Source organism: Delphinapterus leucas, chromosome 14, assembly GCF_059928025.1.
Source record: "Delphinapterus leucas isolate spDelLeu-1000000601 "Yukka" chromosome 14, BTC_Dleu_Yukka2, whole genome shotgun sequence".
Classification (NCBI taxonomy): Eukaryota; Metazoa; Chordata; class Mammalia; order Artiodactyla; family Monodontidae; genus Delphinapterus; species Delphinapterus leucas.
In genome coordinates, this window is record NC_143142.1 from 28,100,059 (window position 1) to 28,117,388 (window position 17,330).

At 42.4% G+C, this 17,330-nt stretch overlaps 1 protein-coding gene across 5 annotated transcripts in view; it reads left to right on the plus strand.

Moving 5' to 3' along the window:
• Nucleotides 1–5,111, plus strand: part of PTPN2 (protein tyrosine phosphatase non-receptor type 2) — a 77,315-nt gene extending 72,204 nt beyond the window's left edge. For 3 of the 5 annotated variants that reach the window (XM_022551544.3, XM_022551543.3, XM_089894886.1), the window contains one exon: nucleotides 2,290–5,111. In XM_022551544.3, the coding sequence (XP_022407252.1) occupies nucleotides 2,290–2,391 (102 nt within the window). In that variant the 3' untranslated portion in view covers nucleotides 2,392–5,111. The remainder of the gene's footprint in view (nucleotides 1–2,289) is intronic. The other 2 variants (XM_089894884.1, XM_022551542.3) reach the window with 1 other exon arrangement.
• The last annotated feature ends 12,219 nt before the right edge of the window (nucleotides 5,112–17,330 follow it).

Consider the following 17,330-nt stretch of genomic DNA (forward strand, 5'->3'; position numbering starts at 1 on the left):
CCTTACATTTTAGGTCGTTATTGGTTTAAAATCTTTCTTTCCAATTTGCTGTGGCTTATCTTTGCTAAAATACAGTATATTACTCTGCAAGTCAAATACAGGTAGACCTATTCAGTTCCAACCGTGGGTCGCCTTGCTTTCAATAAAAGGCAAAGACTTTATGGGAAACACAAGCTGATAATGATACCCTTGTCCCCGGGCAGGGTGGACGTGCTTCGTGGGGCTCAGTGCTTCAGCTTTGCTCTTTGCTTCCCGTCCTTCTGGAGATGTTTGCCATAATGTATTTTATTATTATTTTTTTTTTTTTGCCATAATGTATTTTTAAAATCACATCCGGTGATTTTTAAGTGTCCGGTGTAGCAGACACTTGTTGATAAACTTCTGCTGCTGCAAACGTTAGTCATCTTTCCTCTTCCAAGCACATCCCTGAGGAGAGCATGTTAATTTTTACCAGGGATTGTGTTTTTGGTGGGTGCCCTATACTAATTACTGAAAATGCGTGGCCACGTGCCTGACCTTCATTAAAGAAGGCGTCTAGTCAGAGGGGCAGGCCAGGCGGGGTCCTGCCCTCAGGGAACAGCAGAGGAGTCGGCAACCACGGTGGGTGTGCATCTTCCCAGAACTTGTGTCTGTAGGTCTTCGTGATGTTTTCTAATTAGAACAGATGCTGAAAATCAGTTGTACGGTTTGACTTCGATGAGGTGCTGGTATTTTCTTAATAAAAAAGCCAGAAGCTTTATTATTTTTAAGAAAGACTATCTGAATTAATACCTAGTTCATTTGTGTTTGTATCTGCTCCTGCCGATAAACGGACAGCACCCCTGATTCAGCACCGTTTTTTCTGGCTGTACCAATGGGCTCCGTACTCATTTCCACGTGCAGCCAAGCATTTTATGCCATCCTACTACTGATTTTTATCTATGCTTGCATGTGTAGAATATCTACAAATACAGTTCTCCATATTTAGTTTATCCATATGTAGCATAAAAATGATGTAAAAGTGCATAGAGAACTTTGGTAATGTACAGACCACTTCCATGTTTAGATGTTTTATATATTTGCTCAGTCCTTATCCTCTTCTATATTTTTGGTCCATTTCATTATGTATTAGTATTTCTACCAAGGAATGAACAAAAAAAGAGAAAGGAAGTTAAAAAGTTGATTTTTTTTTTTTAAATAACAGGTGCATCAGAGGAAGGAATTGTGACCTTAAGTTAATTTTATGTACACTTGTGCGTGTCCCCTTTGTTTCAAATAAACTAGAATTGATGGTTTGAATTAAAAAAATACATATTGGTTTAAAAAGTAGTTTCTGGCATGGAGCAGTCCTCCAGCTTCTGTATCAGTTCCATCTTTGCTTTCAGCGTCCTTGACAGTGATGGTTGTTCCCACTTAGAGGTCATTTCCGTGGTGCTGGGCATTGTGCTGGGGCTTCCCACGTGTTCTCCTGGTAACCTCACAACAAGCCCATGCAGCAGGTGGTGGTGTTGCTGAGCCAGAGTCAGCCTGAGACTTGACCTTTCTACCTTCTCTCCTGTTGCCATCATTGGAGACTCTCATGTAGAGTGTATTTTAGAATTAAATTCTCAAAGAAAGATTTAACTTCTGAAAGTTGTTCCCCTCTTAGAAAAATATCTCTGACTAGATTCTGTGTGAACAGACACAGGCTAGAACCTGATTATGTTAGAAATGTTTTATTGACCGTTGTATACTCTCTTTTAGTGAGTACATTTCCAGAGTGACTGCCTGGTTATTGTACAGATTTTAAAATCTAGTCTGCCTTGATTTTTACTTTCAGACACGAGTCTTACAGAGACTTTTAAAATGCAGTATATTGTAAACCTAATGCCATTATGTCTATCATCCGTTTCTCCATATGTCCAGGCAAGAGTCTAAGAATCACACCTTCCGTCAGCACTGACTTATTTCTGGTTCCAGCAGGTCCCTGTGGGTTTGTTAGTGGGGTAGAAAGCGTGGACAAGGGCGGGATGGCTGAGGTTAGGACTCCCATGTCCATCCCCTGCTGGAGCTGAGTGCCTGGCAGGGATGGCGTGTTCTGGGCTCCCATTTCTACATCACAGCTATTCAAGTCTCTCTTACTTCAGGAAACCCTTATTTGGCGTTGACTTATCTAGATGGTAGTCATCTTATAAATAAAGTTTTGGAAAACAGAAATTCAGTATTTTTTCACATAATAAAATTAAGTTCTTTTGACTTAAAATACAGGTCTTGGTCGTCCCCTGGCTGATTTATTCTGGAGTTGACCTGTGTCTTTCATCTTTTCCCTAGTTCATTGGTTTGGATTTGATTCCATCTTTCCTTGTATCTGTCTTCAAAGCACTGTTTCTGGGACAGCAGCACCCACAGCCCCTACAACAGCAGATAAGTTAGAAATGCCAGGTGTCCTCTTGTTCTGCTGAATGTGGATGAGTGATGTCATGTTGCAGAGTACTGCCCCAGCTAAGCAGTGACTCAGCCCGAGGGGCTTTTAGTTGGGTCGAGCGATTGTCTTTATCAGTAACAACCTGACAACGAGAATTCTCAAATGCTATGACCGTCTCTGTGCAGTCCAGTGGCAGAATGAAAAATCCAATCATTGGTACTCTTTCTGTTTGGGTTTTATAATTTAGAGTGGAATATGGGAATTTTAGGATTTAGGGAGGATATTACTTGCAGAGTCTACTTTAATACTATTGTCTGGTTTTCCATCACATGATATATTGGGGGAGCTATAAGGAGAATGGAATGGGAATTTTTTTCTTTATGGAGACCATTTTTTAAAGAAAAGCATCAATTCTTTATTGTTGCTCTAATTTGGCATAGATTTTTTTAGACATATGATGATGTTGATATTTCAAATTACTACTATAAAAAACCTGAAGTTATTTTGAGTTTGGTGAATTCGGGATTTTTCCCACTGGGTAAGTTGATGTTGTCTGTAAGGCAGTGAGTGCCTTGCTCACCTTAGAGAAGTGTGTGGGACTCTTTTCAGTAAAGCAAGGATGAGTATCTGGTGGCAGGAACTACTTCGGTGTGGAGCCAGCCCCTGTCAAGACCTTTTAGTTGTTCTAAGGGGTAGTTCATCCTTGCTGAGTGTGTCTTTAACACACTGCTGGGGAGGCAACACCTGCCGGCTCTGCCAGTCAGTAGATACACCTCTCCAAGGTGCATCCTGTTACCCAATTTTCAGACGAGAAAACTGAGTCAAAGAATAAGTAACTTGCCCAAGGTTGTACATCTAGATCATGACAGAGCTGAGATTTGAACTCCAGTCTGTAGAATCCCAGTAACTCCAGGCCTCACGCTTTCCCATTATGTCACACGCAACCTGTTTTTATGGAATATTTAAATGGAAAAGCATTAGACAGCTACTGTTACCCATTAAAATCCAAAATAACCCTCTTTTTATTTTTTAAGTGAAACAAATCAAAGTTTTCCTCTCCAAAAAATTTTGTGGAACAGTTTGAACTACCACTGAGCCAGAGTAATACTGGAACATCAGAGCACTCTCTAAACCAAACCATTATTTCATTCACTCTGACTGGATCAGTTCCTTGGTTTTAACAAGGGGACTTCTGAAGGTGTAGGAAACACATGCATACTTGGCAGCACTCAGGGTCAGTCAGAAGCTCCTTTCCTCACATCAGCCACTTTGGTTCAGGCTTCTCAGGTCCCTGCAAGAAGCACCTGTGGTAGTTTCTGTGACCACAGGCACCTAACAAGAATGCTTCCTTGGTGTCTGGACATTTCTCTGTCAGTGCTGGAAATGAGACACCAAGGAGCCAGCAGTCAGGAAGAAGCCAACTCGTAGTATTGGGGATTTTGACTAAATGTTTTGGATAAATGTGTGGGTGTGGTTTATATCTCCCATTTATACACGTGGAGGCACAATAATGACAAGTATTTAGATCTGGGTTGTTTTTTTTTTTGTCAGAGCAAGGGAAGTTGAGGGGAAATACCAGTTACCACCTCAGAAGTTCAGCTATTTGCAAATATTGTGAAATAACATTAAAAACTCACCTGCCCTTAAATTAGTTGTTATTTCATCTCTCTATCACTTGTTTAAACTCTCATTTATCTTTACTTTTTGGCATTAAAGTACAATAAATCTATCAATTATTTTATGTCTGTGTTTTCTTTTAATACTTAAATCATGTCACTTCAGTTCTGTATTTCTGTGATCATTAGTATTACCCTTCAGGACAAAAAGCATGCTGCTAACAGTCCATGAGTTAAAGATATAAGCCAACTTTATGTTCATACATTACATTCATAATATTTTTAGCAGTATGATACAGTGGAGGTCCAAATTGGATTAGACTTTTGCATTGAATTCCAAAGTATTGGTAAGTCTAGCACATACCATAAAATCTTGCTAAATTGTTGTGGGTACATTTTTTTTTTTAACTGTCTGTGAGTATAGCTCACATGGAGGTCATTTCTTGAGTAATACAGGATGACCTAAAAAAGTTCATAGTTATTAATTTTTGTAAAAGAGTGAGAGTTATGGTGCTTTAACATGAGTCTACCTCACACCACCAATTCTGTTTGAAAATCAAGCACATAAGCAGTTTTACCAAGGTAACAGCAAAGCACTCAGTGTGATTGAGTGTGATGTGTTGGAATGTTTTTTGGTTGCCTTTTTAGTTCATTGTTAGTCCTTTTATGTTTGTGTGTATCTGTGTATGTCTGTGTGTTTGGTAAATATGAATTGAATAGATGACTTCTTATTTTATATTTTAGGCCAAGATTGACAGACACCTAAATATTCATGACTTGAGAATATTCTGCAGCTATAAATTTTGAACCATTGATGTGCAAAGCAAGACCTGGAGCCCACTCCGGACACTAAGTGAGGCTTGATAAGCCTGTAGATTGCCTCACATTTGTCTGTTTACAAAGTAAACCTTACATCCAGGGAACGAAGAGCACCACCAGCAGAAGACTTTGCAGAGCCCTTTCATTTGATGCATTGTTAAGTTTTTTAATGCGTGTGTGAAATGTAGAGAGATGTAAAAGAAATAAATTAGGAAAGACTACTTTGTATTGTACTGCCATTCCTACTGTATTTTTATACTTTTTGGCAGCATTAAATATTTTTCTTAAATAGACTGTGTTGGTTTGTGTGCATTATCTTAGGACAGCTCTGCTTCAAATAATGAATGTTTTCCTAAGGGTTTGCTCTCAAGTTTTTATAACTAGCAACTGACATTTAAATTGAAATTGATTCACAACATTGGCCCCTTGGTTTTTTAAGATGTTTATTACCCTATCAATATAGGTTAGGTGAATGCAACAAAAGAAAAGTTATAATATCCCTTTTGTTACCTGGAAAAATATTAATATGGATAATGGTATTAAATCAATTTTAGATAAGGACAGCAATTCAGTGCAGTTTTTAAATCACAGTGTTACTCTGTCCTTGGAGGTTGTGCTTTCCCCAAACACCTCCTGTTGTAAAGAGACCAAAGGTTCCTTCCTGAGGGGGCATTTGGCCTCTTGACCATCTAATTTCCTGACCATGTGCTGGGTTTGGGCTCTGAGTCCACTCAGTCCTCAGTCCTGGTGATACTCATCCAGAGACACTCACGTCTACGTCATGTGAGCATCACTGTAATGTGTGACAACTCACTGTTGTTTTTGTTTTGACAACTGTGAAAGTTCTGCAACACCATTCATTGAATAATCTATATCATCTTTAACAAATTTAATGACTCCCCTTTTCCTTTTTGCCTTGTTGTCCATGGGGTTTTAGTCTATTTTAGGAGTAAGCAAACGTTATTAATCCCTATTAAATCTTTCCTAAAGAATGCATGGAAAGTTTGTTGTACCACAAAATACAGCAAGATAATCTTCCAGTGTGTCGATAAAGCTTCTCGAAAGCGTTCTCTGTACTCAGCTACCTCTATTTCCTGACTTCCCGATACTGTCCCCGAAGATTGTGACTTTCTCTTGCGTCACTCCAAAAATGGCCCGTAAAGGTTGTCTTAGCTCATGCTGTACCAAATGCAGTTGACACTCTTCAATTCTTCCCTCGAATGACTTCTCGACAGCAGAATGAACTCCTTTGAAGCTTCTCCGTAGACTCAAGTAAGACTTCTCTCTGGGTTTTCTCAGTCCTTCTGCCTGACTCCTCCTCTTCCTCTTTTCTTTTTTTTTAATTTTAATTTTATTTTTTATTGTGGCAAGAATACCACACGAGACCTACCCTCTTAACTTTTTAAGTATACGACACGTTTATGGTACTGTTGACTGTAGCTACAGTGCTGTCCAGCAGACATTAGACTGTTCTTATCTTGCTTAACTGAAACTTTATGCCTGTTGACTAGTATCTACCCACTCCCCCTCCCACCAGCCCCTGGCAACCACCATTCCAGTCTCTGACTCTACGAATTAGACTCTTTTAGATACTTTTATGTAAGAGGAATATCCAGTGTTTGGCTTTCTGTGACTGACTAGCTTGTTTCACTTAGCGTAATGTTCTCAAGGCTCATGCGTGTTTTTTAAGGCTGAGCAGTATTCCATTGTCTGTATATACTACACTTTTTAATCCATTCCTCTGTCAATGGACCTTTAGGTTGTTTCCACATGTTGACTGTTGTGAATAGTGCTGTAGTGAACTTGGGAGTGCTAATATGTCTTTAAGATCCTGACTTCAGTTCTTTTGGATAGATGCCCAGAAGTTGGATTGCTGGATCATGTGGTGGTTGTATTTTTAATTTCTTGAGGAACTTCCATACTGTTTTCCACAGCAGCTGTACCATTTTGCACTGCCACCAACAGTACATGAGGGCTCCAATTTCACCTTATCCTCCCCATCACTTGTTGTCTTTTATTTTTTTTGATAATAGCATCCTTACAGTTATAAGGTGATATCTCATTGTGGTATTCATTTGCATTTCCCTGATGATTAGTGATGTTGAACATTTTTTCATATACCTGTTGGACATCTGTATGTACTCTTTGGAGAAGTATCTAAGTAAGTCCTTTACTCTTTAACTGGGTTAGTTTTTTTGCTGTTGAGTTGTAGGAGTTCCTTATATATTTGGAGACTAACCCTTTATCAGATACATGGCTTACACATATTTTCTCCCATTCAGTAGGTTGCCTTTTCACTCTGTTTCTCTCCTGCCTGACTCGTGTATTGGAATTCCCAAGGTCTCGTCTTTGGGCCTTTGATTTCAGCATTGGAGGATCTCATCTTTGCCCAAGTCTTTATCTAAAACCTCTGTGCTGACTACATGCAACTTCTTCGACTCCTGGCCAGACATCACCGCTGAGTTGTACCCATACGTCTAGATCCATGAATGGTCATTGCATTAATTCCTTAAGCTCCAAACCTGAGTGTGGTCTCTCTCATCCCCATCTCATCTTCCTCCCATGTTTACCTGGTTATTCGGTAGCATATGCCAGAAACCTGAAGTTCATCCTCAGTTCCTCCACTTAGGCTCCACATCCAGTCAGCTCACCAAATCTCTCCCACTGCCTCGCTTTAGCTTATACCTTCATTGCATGTGGGGGTGATGGCAGCAGGCTTTCCTGCCATTCCACTCTGCCTCACAAGTGATTTAAAGTAAAGATCTGGTTTTACCCTCCTTAAAATTCTCTGATGCCACCTTAGAAAAATTTGCCTCCATTTTAAACCCCAAAGCCCCCAGCATGCTGTTTGCACCATTTCATCTTTTTGGCTGCTGTGTGTCCATTTATATATTTCTTTTTCCCCAGTTTTATTGAGAATTGACATACATCACTGTGTAAGTTGTACAACACGATGGTTTGATTTGCTTATATGGTTGACCCTTGAACCGTGCAGGTGCACTTAGGCACAGAATTTTTTCAGTAGTAAATACTACAGTCCTACATGACACGGTTGGTTGAATCCATGGATGTGGAACCGTGGATACAGAGGGCCAACTAAGTTATACAAGGATTTTCTGCTACTTGGAGGGTGGGCACCAATAAGCCCTGTGTTGTTCAAGGGTCAACCATATTGTGAAACGATTAGCACAGTGAGTATGGTTAACATCCATCATCTTACACAGATTCAATAAAAAAAGGAAATTTGTCCTTGTGATGAGAACTCTTGGGATCTGCTGTCTTAACTTTCCTGCGTATCATACGGCAGTGTTTGCTGCAGTCACCATGCTGTACATCACATCACATCCCTAGGACTTACTGGAACTGGATGTCTGCACCTTTTGACAACCTTCCTCCAGTCCCTCCCCTACCCCACTGCACCCACCCTCCCACCCACCCCGGTATATACAAATCTAATCTCTTTTTCTCTGAGTTTGGAGTTTTGATATTTTAGATTCCACATATTTGCGAAATCACACAGTATATGTTCTTTTTCTTTGATTTATTTCACTCAGCATCATGCTCTCACTATCCATCCATATTGTTGCAAATGGCAAGATTTTGTTCATTTTGGGGGGTGAATAGTATTCCATTGTATGCACACCATATTTTCATTATCCATTTATCAATTGATAACACTTAGGTTATTTTTGTATCTTGGCTATTGTAAACATGGGGATGCAGATATCTTTTTGAATTAAGAGTTTTCATTTTCTTCAAATAAATAGCCAGAAGTGGAATTGCTAGGTCATATGGTAGTTCTACTTTTAATTTTTTGAGGAACATCTGTGCTGTTTTCCATAGTAGCTACACCAACTTACATTCCCACCAACAGTGCACAAGTGTCCCCTTTTCTCCACCTCCTTGTCAACATGTTATTTCTTGTCCTTTGGATAATAGCCATTCTGACAGGTGTGAGGTGATATCTCGTGGTTTTGATTTGCATTTTCCTAATGACTAGCAATATTGAGCATCTTTTCACGTACCTCTTGGCCATCTGTATGTCTTCTTTGGAAAAATGTCTGTACAGGTTCTTTGCCCATCTTTTTAACTGGGTTATTTGGTATTTTGCTGTTGTATGAATTCTCTATATATTTTTGGATATTAACCCCTTATCAGACATATGGTTTGCAAATATTTCCTCCCATTCAGTAGGTTGTCTTTTTACTTTGTTGATGGCTTTTTTTGCTGTGCAGAAGTTTTTTAGTTTGATGTCCCACTTGTTTATTTTTTATTTTGTTGCTTGTGCTTTAGGTGTGACGCCCTGTCTTCCTTAATGGGCACACAAGTTGCAACTGTGCCAAAACATTTGGAATTAGTGGAATATTCCTTGTTCATTCATTTGTTGGATGAATGTTTATTGAACACGTGCTAGGCGCTGTACTAGGCATTGCATATTCAGTGACGACGGGAACGTGGTTGTGGTCTGCTGCAGTCTTGTGGGAAAGTCAAACAGCACACATGTAAATAAGCAAATACACATGCCGTTAAAACTAGTGGTAAGCACTATGGTGGAGTGAAAAGGTACCGGGTTAGATGTGAAGAAACGGGCTTTGGGAAAGCAGAAGCAGAGACATCGTTCAGGAGCTCTGGGTCCTCACTCTGCTGCTCTACTTGGATAAGGATGTGGCCTTACAAGAAGTTTGGCTCAAGATACGAAGAGTCCAGTGTTTGAAGGTGTTGGGTTAAAGCGCAGTGCGTAGATTGCTAGCCTGTGTTCTTTCTGAATGCTGATGTGAGCCCGTTTGGAAAGGGCAGCATCAAAGCAAGGATCAAAGTTTCCAGATCTGGTGAGACCCTACCCGGTGGTCTCTGACAGTCAGGGGCACGTCACTCGGAGGTTTCTGGAGGCCAAGGGAAGCTCCTCTGAAATAAGCTGTATCTGCCACTGTCCTTTGTGATCGCCTACTTTTGATAAAAGTTTATCTTAGTTGAATCAGGAATTTAATGTAACCTGTGAGTCTTTGGATGGGTCTCTTCCTGACAATTCTTAGCCCACCTGAAATGCTGCAGCTACTCTAAAATAGGATGGATGTGAAAACCCCTCCACTGGGATCAGACTTGGGACAGAGAATTGGAAAACCAAGGAGTGAGCTGACTCCTCCCGGATGGAGCCAGGACAGTGTGTGGCCTGAGACACGGGGTAGTTGAGGGGCCCCTCACTCTCCCATCCCAGTACTTCTGAGTGTCTGGTGCACAGGAAGGAAGCTGAGACAACAAAGTTTGGTGCGTGTTTCTCTCCTTTGCAGCCTCTAAACCGGAACTACCCAGGGATGAAGGTCTTGGGAAATGTGTTCTCGGCTTCAGAGGGGAGCGGTGGTGGTGCCACATCACAGCAGGCAGCCGAGCACAGCACGCGTGGCTGACGTTCATGATGCCACCAAGTCCAGCATGCTCGCGTTTCAGAGCAAAAGAAGTAAAGATCTCAACATAGACACGCATCAGATAATCATGGCATACACTTTAAATACCTTACTTCTTTTTTTTTTTTTTTTTTTTTGCGGTACGCGGGCCTCTCACTGCTGTGGCCTCTCCCATTGCGGAGCACAGGCTCTGGACGCGCAGGCTCAGCAGCCATGGCTCACGGGCCCAGCCGCTCCGCGGCATGTGGGATCTTCCCGGACCGGGGCACAAACCCGTGTTCCCTGCATCGGCAGGCGGACTCTCAACCACTGCGCCACCAGGGAAGCCCTAAATACCTTACAATTTTATTTGTCAGTTATAGCTCAGTAAAGCTACAAAAAAAAAGTAAAGATGAAGTCAAGTTGGAAGCACCAACATGAGCTACTCTCCACCCACAGGAATGTTCAAGGTGGGCCTGATAAACCGGAGACATTTGAACCTTTGAAAGACTGAAAGACTGGCCGTGCTCAACAAGGGTAAGAAATGTATACTATCGGGAAGTTGGAAAGTTCTGGAGATGGTGGTGGCAGTGGCTGCATAACAATGTGAATGCGCTTAATGTCACAATTGTGCAGATGAAAATGGTAAATTTTATGTATTTTTAGCACAATGATGTGTGTGTGTGTTGTGGGAATGTTCTCCCTAATTATTCATCTGTGAAGTGGGAATAATAGTATCTGTACTTCAGGGTTGTTGAGAGGCGTAAAGGAATCTAAAATGCTTAGCGCAGTTGCCAGCTCTTAAATACTCACTAATATCAACGTTACTGTTACCTAAAGGATGTGTTGCTTATACTGCAATAAAAAATGCATTAGGCCTTCAGCTAGATGATCAAGGTCAAAGTCAGCAGAGATAAGTCGTGTTGATAGTATATACTCTTAGCACCATGTGATGAGAAGGGCACTTTTCCTCTGTGGTCTTCCTCCCCAAAACACATAACCCCAGTCTAATCAAGAGAAAAACATCAGACAGATCCCAGTTGAGGGGATACCAAACCAGTCCTCCTCAAAACTGTCAAGGTCATCAAAAACAAGGAAAGTCTGAGAAACTGTCACAGCCCTGAGGAGCCCAAGGAGAGAGGACGACTCAATGTAATATGTCCTGGACAGGATCCTGGAGCAGAAAAAGGACATTAGGTGAAAACTAAGGAAATATGAATAAAATATGAACTTTAGCTAATAATAATGTATTAATATTGGTTCATTAATTGTGACAAATGTATCTACCATTCTAATGTAAGATGTTATTAGGAAGAGAAACTGGGGGGTATATGGGAACTCTCTGTACTCTTTATAACTTTTTTGTAAATCTAAAACTATTCTGAAAAGATTGTTAAGAAATAAAGGAAGACTTAAAAATGATTCAGGAGAAAGTGATGATATTGAAGATGCCAAAGAAGGTCCCTGAGAAACGCAGAGTGAACAGAGCACTAACATGTAACCAAGAAAAGTTTCCAGAAATAAAAATACTTGAAACTTCATATTGAGAGAGTACTCCTGAGAATATCAACCCAAAGCTGCCGCAATTGTCATGTTCTAGTGAAATGCCTGACTTTGATGGTAACCTGACTTTCTTTGCTTTGTAAGTCATGTGCTCTTCTTGCCCAAGGGACATGTTTTCTTTTTTGCAGTCCAGCAGCACTCCATGCCAGAAGACATGTTTAGATCCTCATGTCAAGAAAATGTGAGTCAAGGATATAAAATCCAGTAAAAGTGATGTTGAAAGTTATCAACATAAGGACTTCCCTGGTGGTCCAGTGGTTGAGAATCCGCCTTCCAATGCAGGGGATGCAGTTTCTATCCCTGGTCGGGGAACTAAGATCCCACATGCCGTGGAGCAACTAAGCCTGTGCGCCACAGCTACTGAGCCCACGATCCCTGGAGCCTGCACGCCACAACTAGAGAGAGAAAAAAGAAACCTGCACGCCACAACTAGAGAGAAGCTCGTGCGCCACAATGAAGAGCCCACATGCCTCAACAAAGACCCCAAGTGCCACAACTAAGACCCGACGCAACCAAAAAAAAAAGCTATCAACAAAAGATTTCAGGGTACTATTCTCATGAGTTCCTCCTTAGGAACCTTCTGGAGAGCAAGCTTCAGACAACAAAATGGCTAGAAAGATGCTGACACAAGGTCTGGTGGTGAGGAACAGGTAGTCACTTAGTGAGCTAAAGCTAAGGGCGGGCTGAAGTGGGGAGACTTTAGCGTGTAGTGCTATGTAGTCCGATGCTGTACATGGAGAACAAGTATTAAAGCTGGGGAGGAAAGGGGAGCCCCCAGAGCACAGGTGTCTCCATTTGACCCCTGAACCCCAGCCCCCAGCATATCGCCCGTATTTGGAAACGCCCTCCTCCCCGTGTACCTGTGCACAGTCCCCGTGTGTGCTTCTTGCACAGTATTCAGTAGCTGGATTTTATTCTATTACTTTTCTATTGAAGCCACGAGTTCTCTTCCCATTGGTGACTTGGTTTCCCTTGTTCAGGATTTGCGAAGTTCTGCCCACTGCCTGTTTTATCAAGTTTCCTTGGAGCACAGCCATGCCATATGTTTATGTGTTACATTTGTTTACTTTTTTGCCATGGTGGCGGAGTTGAGGACTTGTGACAGAGACCGTATGGCCAAAAATACTTACTGTCTGGCCCTTTACAGGAAGAGTTTGCTTAAACGCAGCGCTAGATGAAAGGGCTGTTAAATATACACAGAATTAAAGAGGACTATATGGTGGCCTTCTGTGTATTTGTCGTCCGGCTTCGGCAGTTCTCAGCTTCCTGCCATTCTTGTTTCACTGCCACCCACCCCCAGATACCAAGCCATCTCACCTGGAGCATGTAATTTTGTGTAGCTAACAGATATGACACTATCGTTATCCCATTCAACAAAATTTCTGTTCATTACTTACTGTCTTCTAATACTTGGTCTATCTTCGACTTTCCAGTTATCTCAGAAACGATCTTTGCTGTCAATTTGTTTGAATCAGGATCCAAAGTCCTCACGTTACATCTTGTTAAAATGCTCCGAGGCCTCTGATGAGCTCTAACAGCCTCACTCCCTCCCCTTATCCACACCCCACCCCATTTATTTGTAGAAAACGCTGGCTCCTTCGTCCTATAGAATTTCCCACATCTGGGATTTAGCTGATTATATCCTTGTGGTGTCATTTAATAGGCTCCCCTCTGTCCTGACTCTGTTGAGCTGGATTGGGTGCAGCTGCAACATTCTCAGCATGGATGCTGCACGGGTGGTGAGTGCACTTGTGTGTCACACCCGACGGCACTTACAGCTGATGGCTTGGGAGGTGCAGGTGGAGTCAGGCTGACCCATCCTTACGAAGCACCCTGGACCTGTCACCTGGTGGGTGTTAGCTGCCATTACTGATCATCCCCTATATCTGTCACTTCATCAGAGGAAGCAGTGTGGTAATTTTCTCATTCTGTCTCTTTCCGCAGTTACCAGCTGTGATTCTTCTATTACATGGCTCTGAAATAGTTTGCACAGTTAAGTCAGTATTGATGTTGCCCAATTCTTTCCTGCGATTTGCCCGTTTTCAGAATAAGGAGCTAGTGCCCTAATAAACTCTGGAAGTAACCAATGAAATTTTCATTTAAAAAAATTTTGCCATTCATTTAATTTTATTTAAATGCATGGAACCATTATTCTTTTTGGTGCTATCAAATTGCCCATTTTTGGTACATTCTCAAATCATTTTGTGATGGGAAAGAACAAATACTAGAAAGATGGCATGAAGTTGGCCAAGTACACCAAAGTTAACAGAAAATCGTTCACGGGGGCAGAACTCGCGGGGAATAGGGAATGCGGCTGAGCTCTGAAAACTGGACATAAAATCACAAGACGGGTGAGACCAGAGCATTGGGTGTCACAGACAGAAAGTGGCCCCCGAGGAGAACAAACACTAGTGTGAAACCCAGTTGTCATTACAGCTAGAAAAGGAATGTGTCTGTCACAGAGTTCAAGGAAAATGGAACACTGAAGAGAGCACTGAGGGAAGTGTCCATTTCACAGGAAGAAATATTCCTGTTCCAGACATGGATCCATCAGGCTAAAGGACTTGATGCTGTTTAGCTTTTGAATCAAACAACCAAAATTCTTGTTTTGATTTCTTGCTTACCAACCAATTTTCAGATAAGCTGTCTTCCTCTAGGCAAAACATGCACAATCCAGGTTAAGAAAAATGCACAGATTTTTTTTTTTTAAACAAGTAAATTGGCCTGTTTGACTTCATAGCTCAGTGTTCTGTGAGTTTCCTTATCATGAGTTATTAACCCTAAACCTCATCGAGGCCTCTGACTAGTGACGTGTCTGGGACAGTGAGGCTGTGGGCAGACCTGGAGCCAAGGTGATTCCGTTGGTGATGTTCTTCCGAGGCTGCTGGGCCTCCACCTGGAGAAGCTGGGCCTCATCGTGGCATCCTGTGAGCCTCCAGTCTTGTGGAACAAACCCTGGAACCCAGGAGGCTGATGCTATGAAGTTTATAGTTGGGGTTTGCTTAACCAATGTCTTTATTATTTGAATCAGAGCCAGGCTTGACTGTTGATTTTTTTTTTTAATGGAAAAACAAAAATGTAATGACTGAAATCGAATTTCCTTGTTTCTATTATGCCTAAATTCTCACCATTCTTTGGGTTAAGGTGATTAGTGTCTGGGTGTCCCCCTGTAAAATACAAATCCATGGAAGTGGGAAACACAGTCAGGAACATCTCTCTGTTGCTCAGATTAGTGAGGGGAGTGGTGATGGGGGTTGGAGACACAGATCGATTTGGGTCCCGGGGCTCAGCCAGAGAGGAAGCGTGGTCACCTCTGAGTGCTTCTTGAGGGAGAAGCCTTATAACCCTGTGGAAAACCTTAACAGGAGGGCCTGTGTCAAAGGAGTCCAGTTTATGAAACAGGACTGAAACTTAATTACTGTTATGATAGGTGACCAGCAGCTAAAGTGAGTTTAATATTCATGCAAATTCAAGGCACTCAGACCTCAGTCCTCAGCCACTTAACTGGCTCCTCCGTGGCTGGCTGAGATCTGCACTCATGGAGTCGGTCAGGGATGCAGGTTGCTGAGTCGTCGTGGCCCAGTGGTCAGACACACCTGGTTCACGATGGACACTCAGGCCACGTGATAACTTGGTGGTTCACGACCAAGCACTCAGGAGGGCCCAGCAACTGGCCAAAGCAATTCCTCAAAGGAGAACAGTTATTGACTGAAGATAGCGTGGGTTTTGTTCTAAAATCCTAAGGCTGGTTTTTGGAGAGGCCTCTCCTCCTGGCCTGCAGACGGCTGCCTTCTCCCGTGTTCTCACGTGGCCTTTCCCTGGTGCCTGTGTGTGGAGAGAGCGGACTGCCCAGAGCATCTGCCTCTTGTGAGGATGCCAGCCCTATCAGACCAGGGCCACCCTAGTGACCTCATTTAACCTAAGTGCCTCCCGAAAAGCCCTGTCTCCTCAAACAGTCACGTTGGAGGTTAGGGCTTCAACATATGAATCTGGGGACACAATTCAGTCCATAACACCTACCAACCCCATTCTTGGCCTCGGTGGGAAGCAGGATGTCTTCTGAGAGACAATTTTTTTTCTCCTAGGTAATAACATTTTATCTCTTTTTGAAGACATTTTAATGTATAAACTCTGTGCTTTAATTCCTTTGGGTTCTTAGCCTTTTGGAATTCAAAAACACCATTTTTTTCTCAAAAGCCTGACTCCTTTCTGGATGTCTGGGGATGGGTTCCATGGGTTTTCACATATTTAAAAATCAAGCTGTAGGGGGTTCCCTGGTGGCACAGTGGTTGAGAATCCGCCTGCCAATGCAGGGGACACGGGTTCGAGCCCTAGTCTGGGAAGGTCCCACATGCCGTGGAGCAGGTAAGCCCGTGAGCCACAACTACTGAGCCTGAGTGCCACGACTGCTGAGGCCCACGCACTTAGAGCCTGTGCTCCACAACAAGAGAAGCCACCGCAATGAGAAGCCTGCGCACCGCAACGAAGAGTAGCCCCCACTCACCACAACTAGAGAAAAGCCCATGCACAGCAACAAAGACCCAACACAGCCAAAAATAAATAAATATAATAAATAAATTTAAATAAATAAATAAGTAAAAATCAAGCTGTAAATTTAAGATTTGTGCACTTTACTATCTGTATGTTATTACTCAATTTTTTTTTTTTTTTTATAAAAACAACCCAACCATTACTAGCAAAAAATGTTTGCTTTCACGATGATGCTGTGGGTCTCAGAAACCTGGCTTTTAAGTCTCACAGTAAGCTTGGGTCTTCCTTGTTCCCTTCCTCTCAGAGCACTGGATGTGTCTGACCCAAGGGGTCATCAGGGTCACCGTGTAACTTGCAGGAGGATCTGAGGGAACTTCAGTTAATATCTGATAGCGGATAGTGTCTTTGGTGGATTCACCAAAAAGGAAAACTCAAAAAGCATGGCCACTTCTGGGCAGGGGAACTGGGGGTGTGGGGTGAAGTTGGAAGCCTTCAATGGACTCAAGTTTCACACTAGTTACATCAGGCAGGTTCTGCCAGTGCAGCGCTGTCTGGGTGGGGAGACAGATTCCTGGTGCTCCCTGTTCTACCATCTTCCCAGAGTCCTCTTCTTCACTTTTGAAGAATAGTTTAACAGGAAACAGAATTCTAAATTGGTGTGTTTTCTCTCAACACTTTAAATATTTTATTCAACGCTTTTCTTGCATGCTTTTTGAGAATTTGGATGTAATTTTTTAAATATAAATTTATTTATTTTTGGCTGTGTCGGGTCTTTGTTGCTGCGCGCAGGCTTTTCTCTAGTTGCGCTGAGCAGGGGCTACTCTTCATTGTGGTGCGCGGGCTCCTCATTGTGGTGGCTTCTCTTGTTGCAGAGCACAGGGTGTAGGAGCATGGGCTTAGTAGTTGTGGCACACGGGCTCAGTAGTTGTGGCTTGCAGGCTCTAGAGTGCAGGCTCAGTATTTGTGGCGCACGGGCTTAGTAGTTCCTCTGTGGCACGTGGGATCTTCCCGGACCAGGGCTCGAACCCGTGTCTCCTGCATTGGCAGGCAGATTCTTAACCACTGCCACCAGGGAAG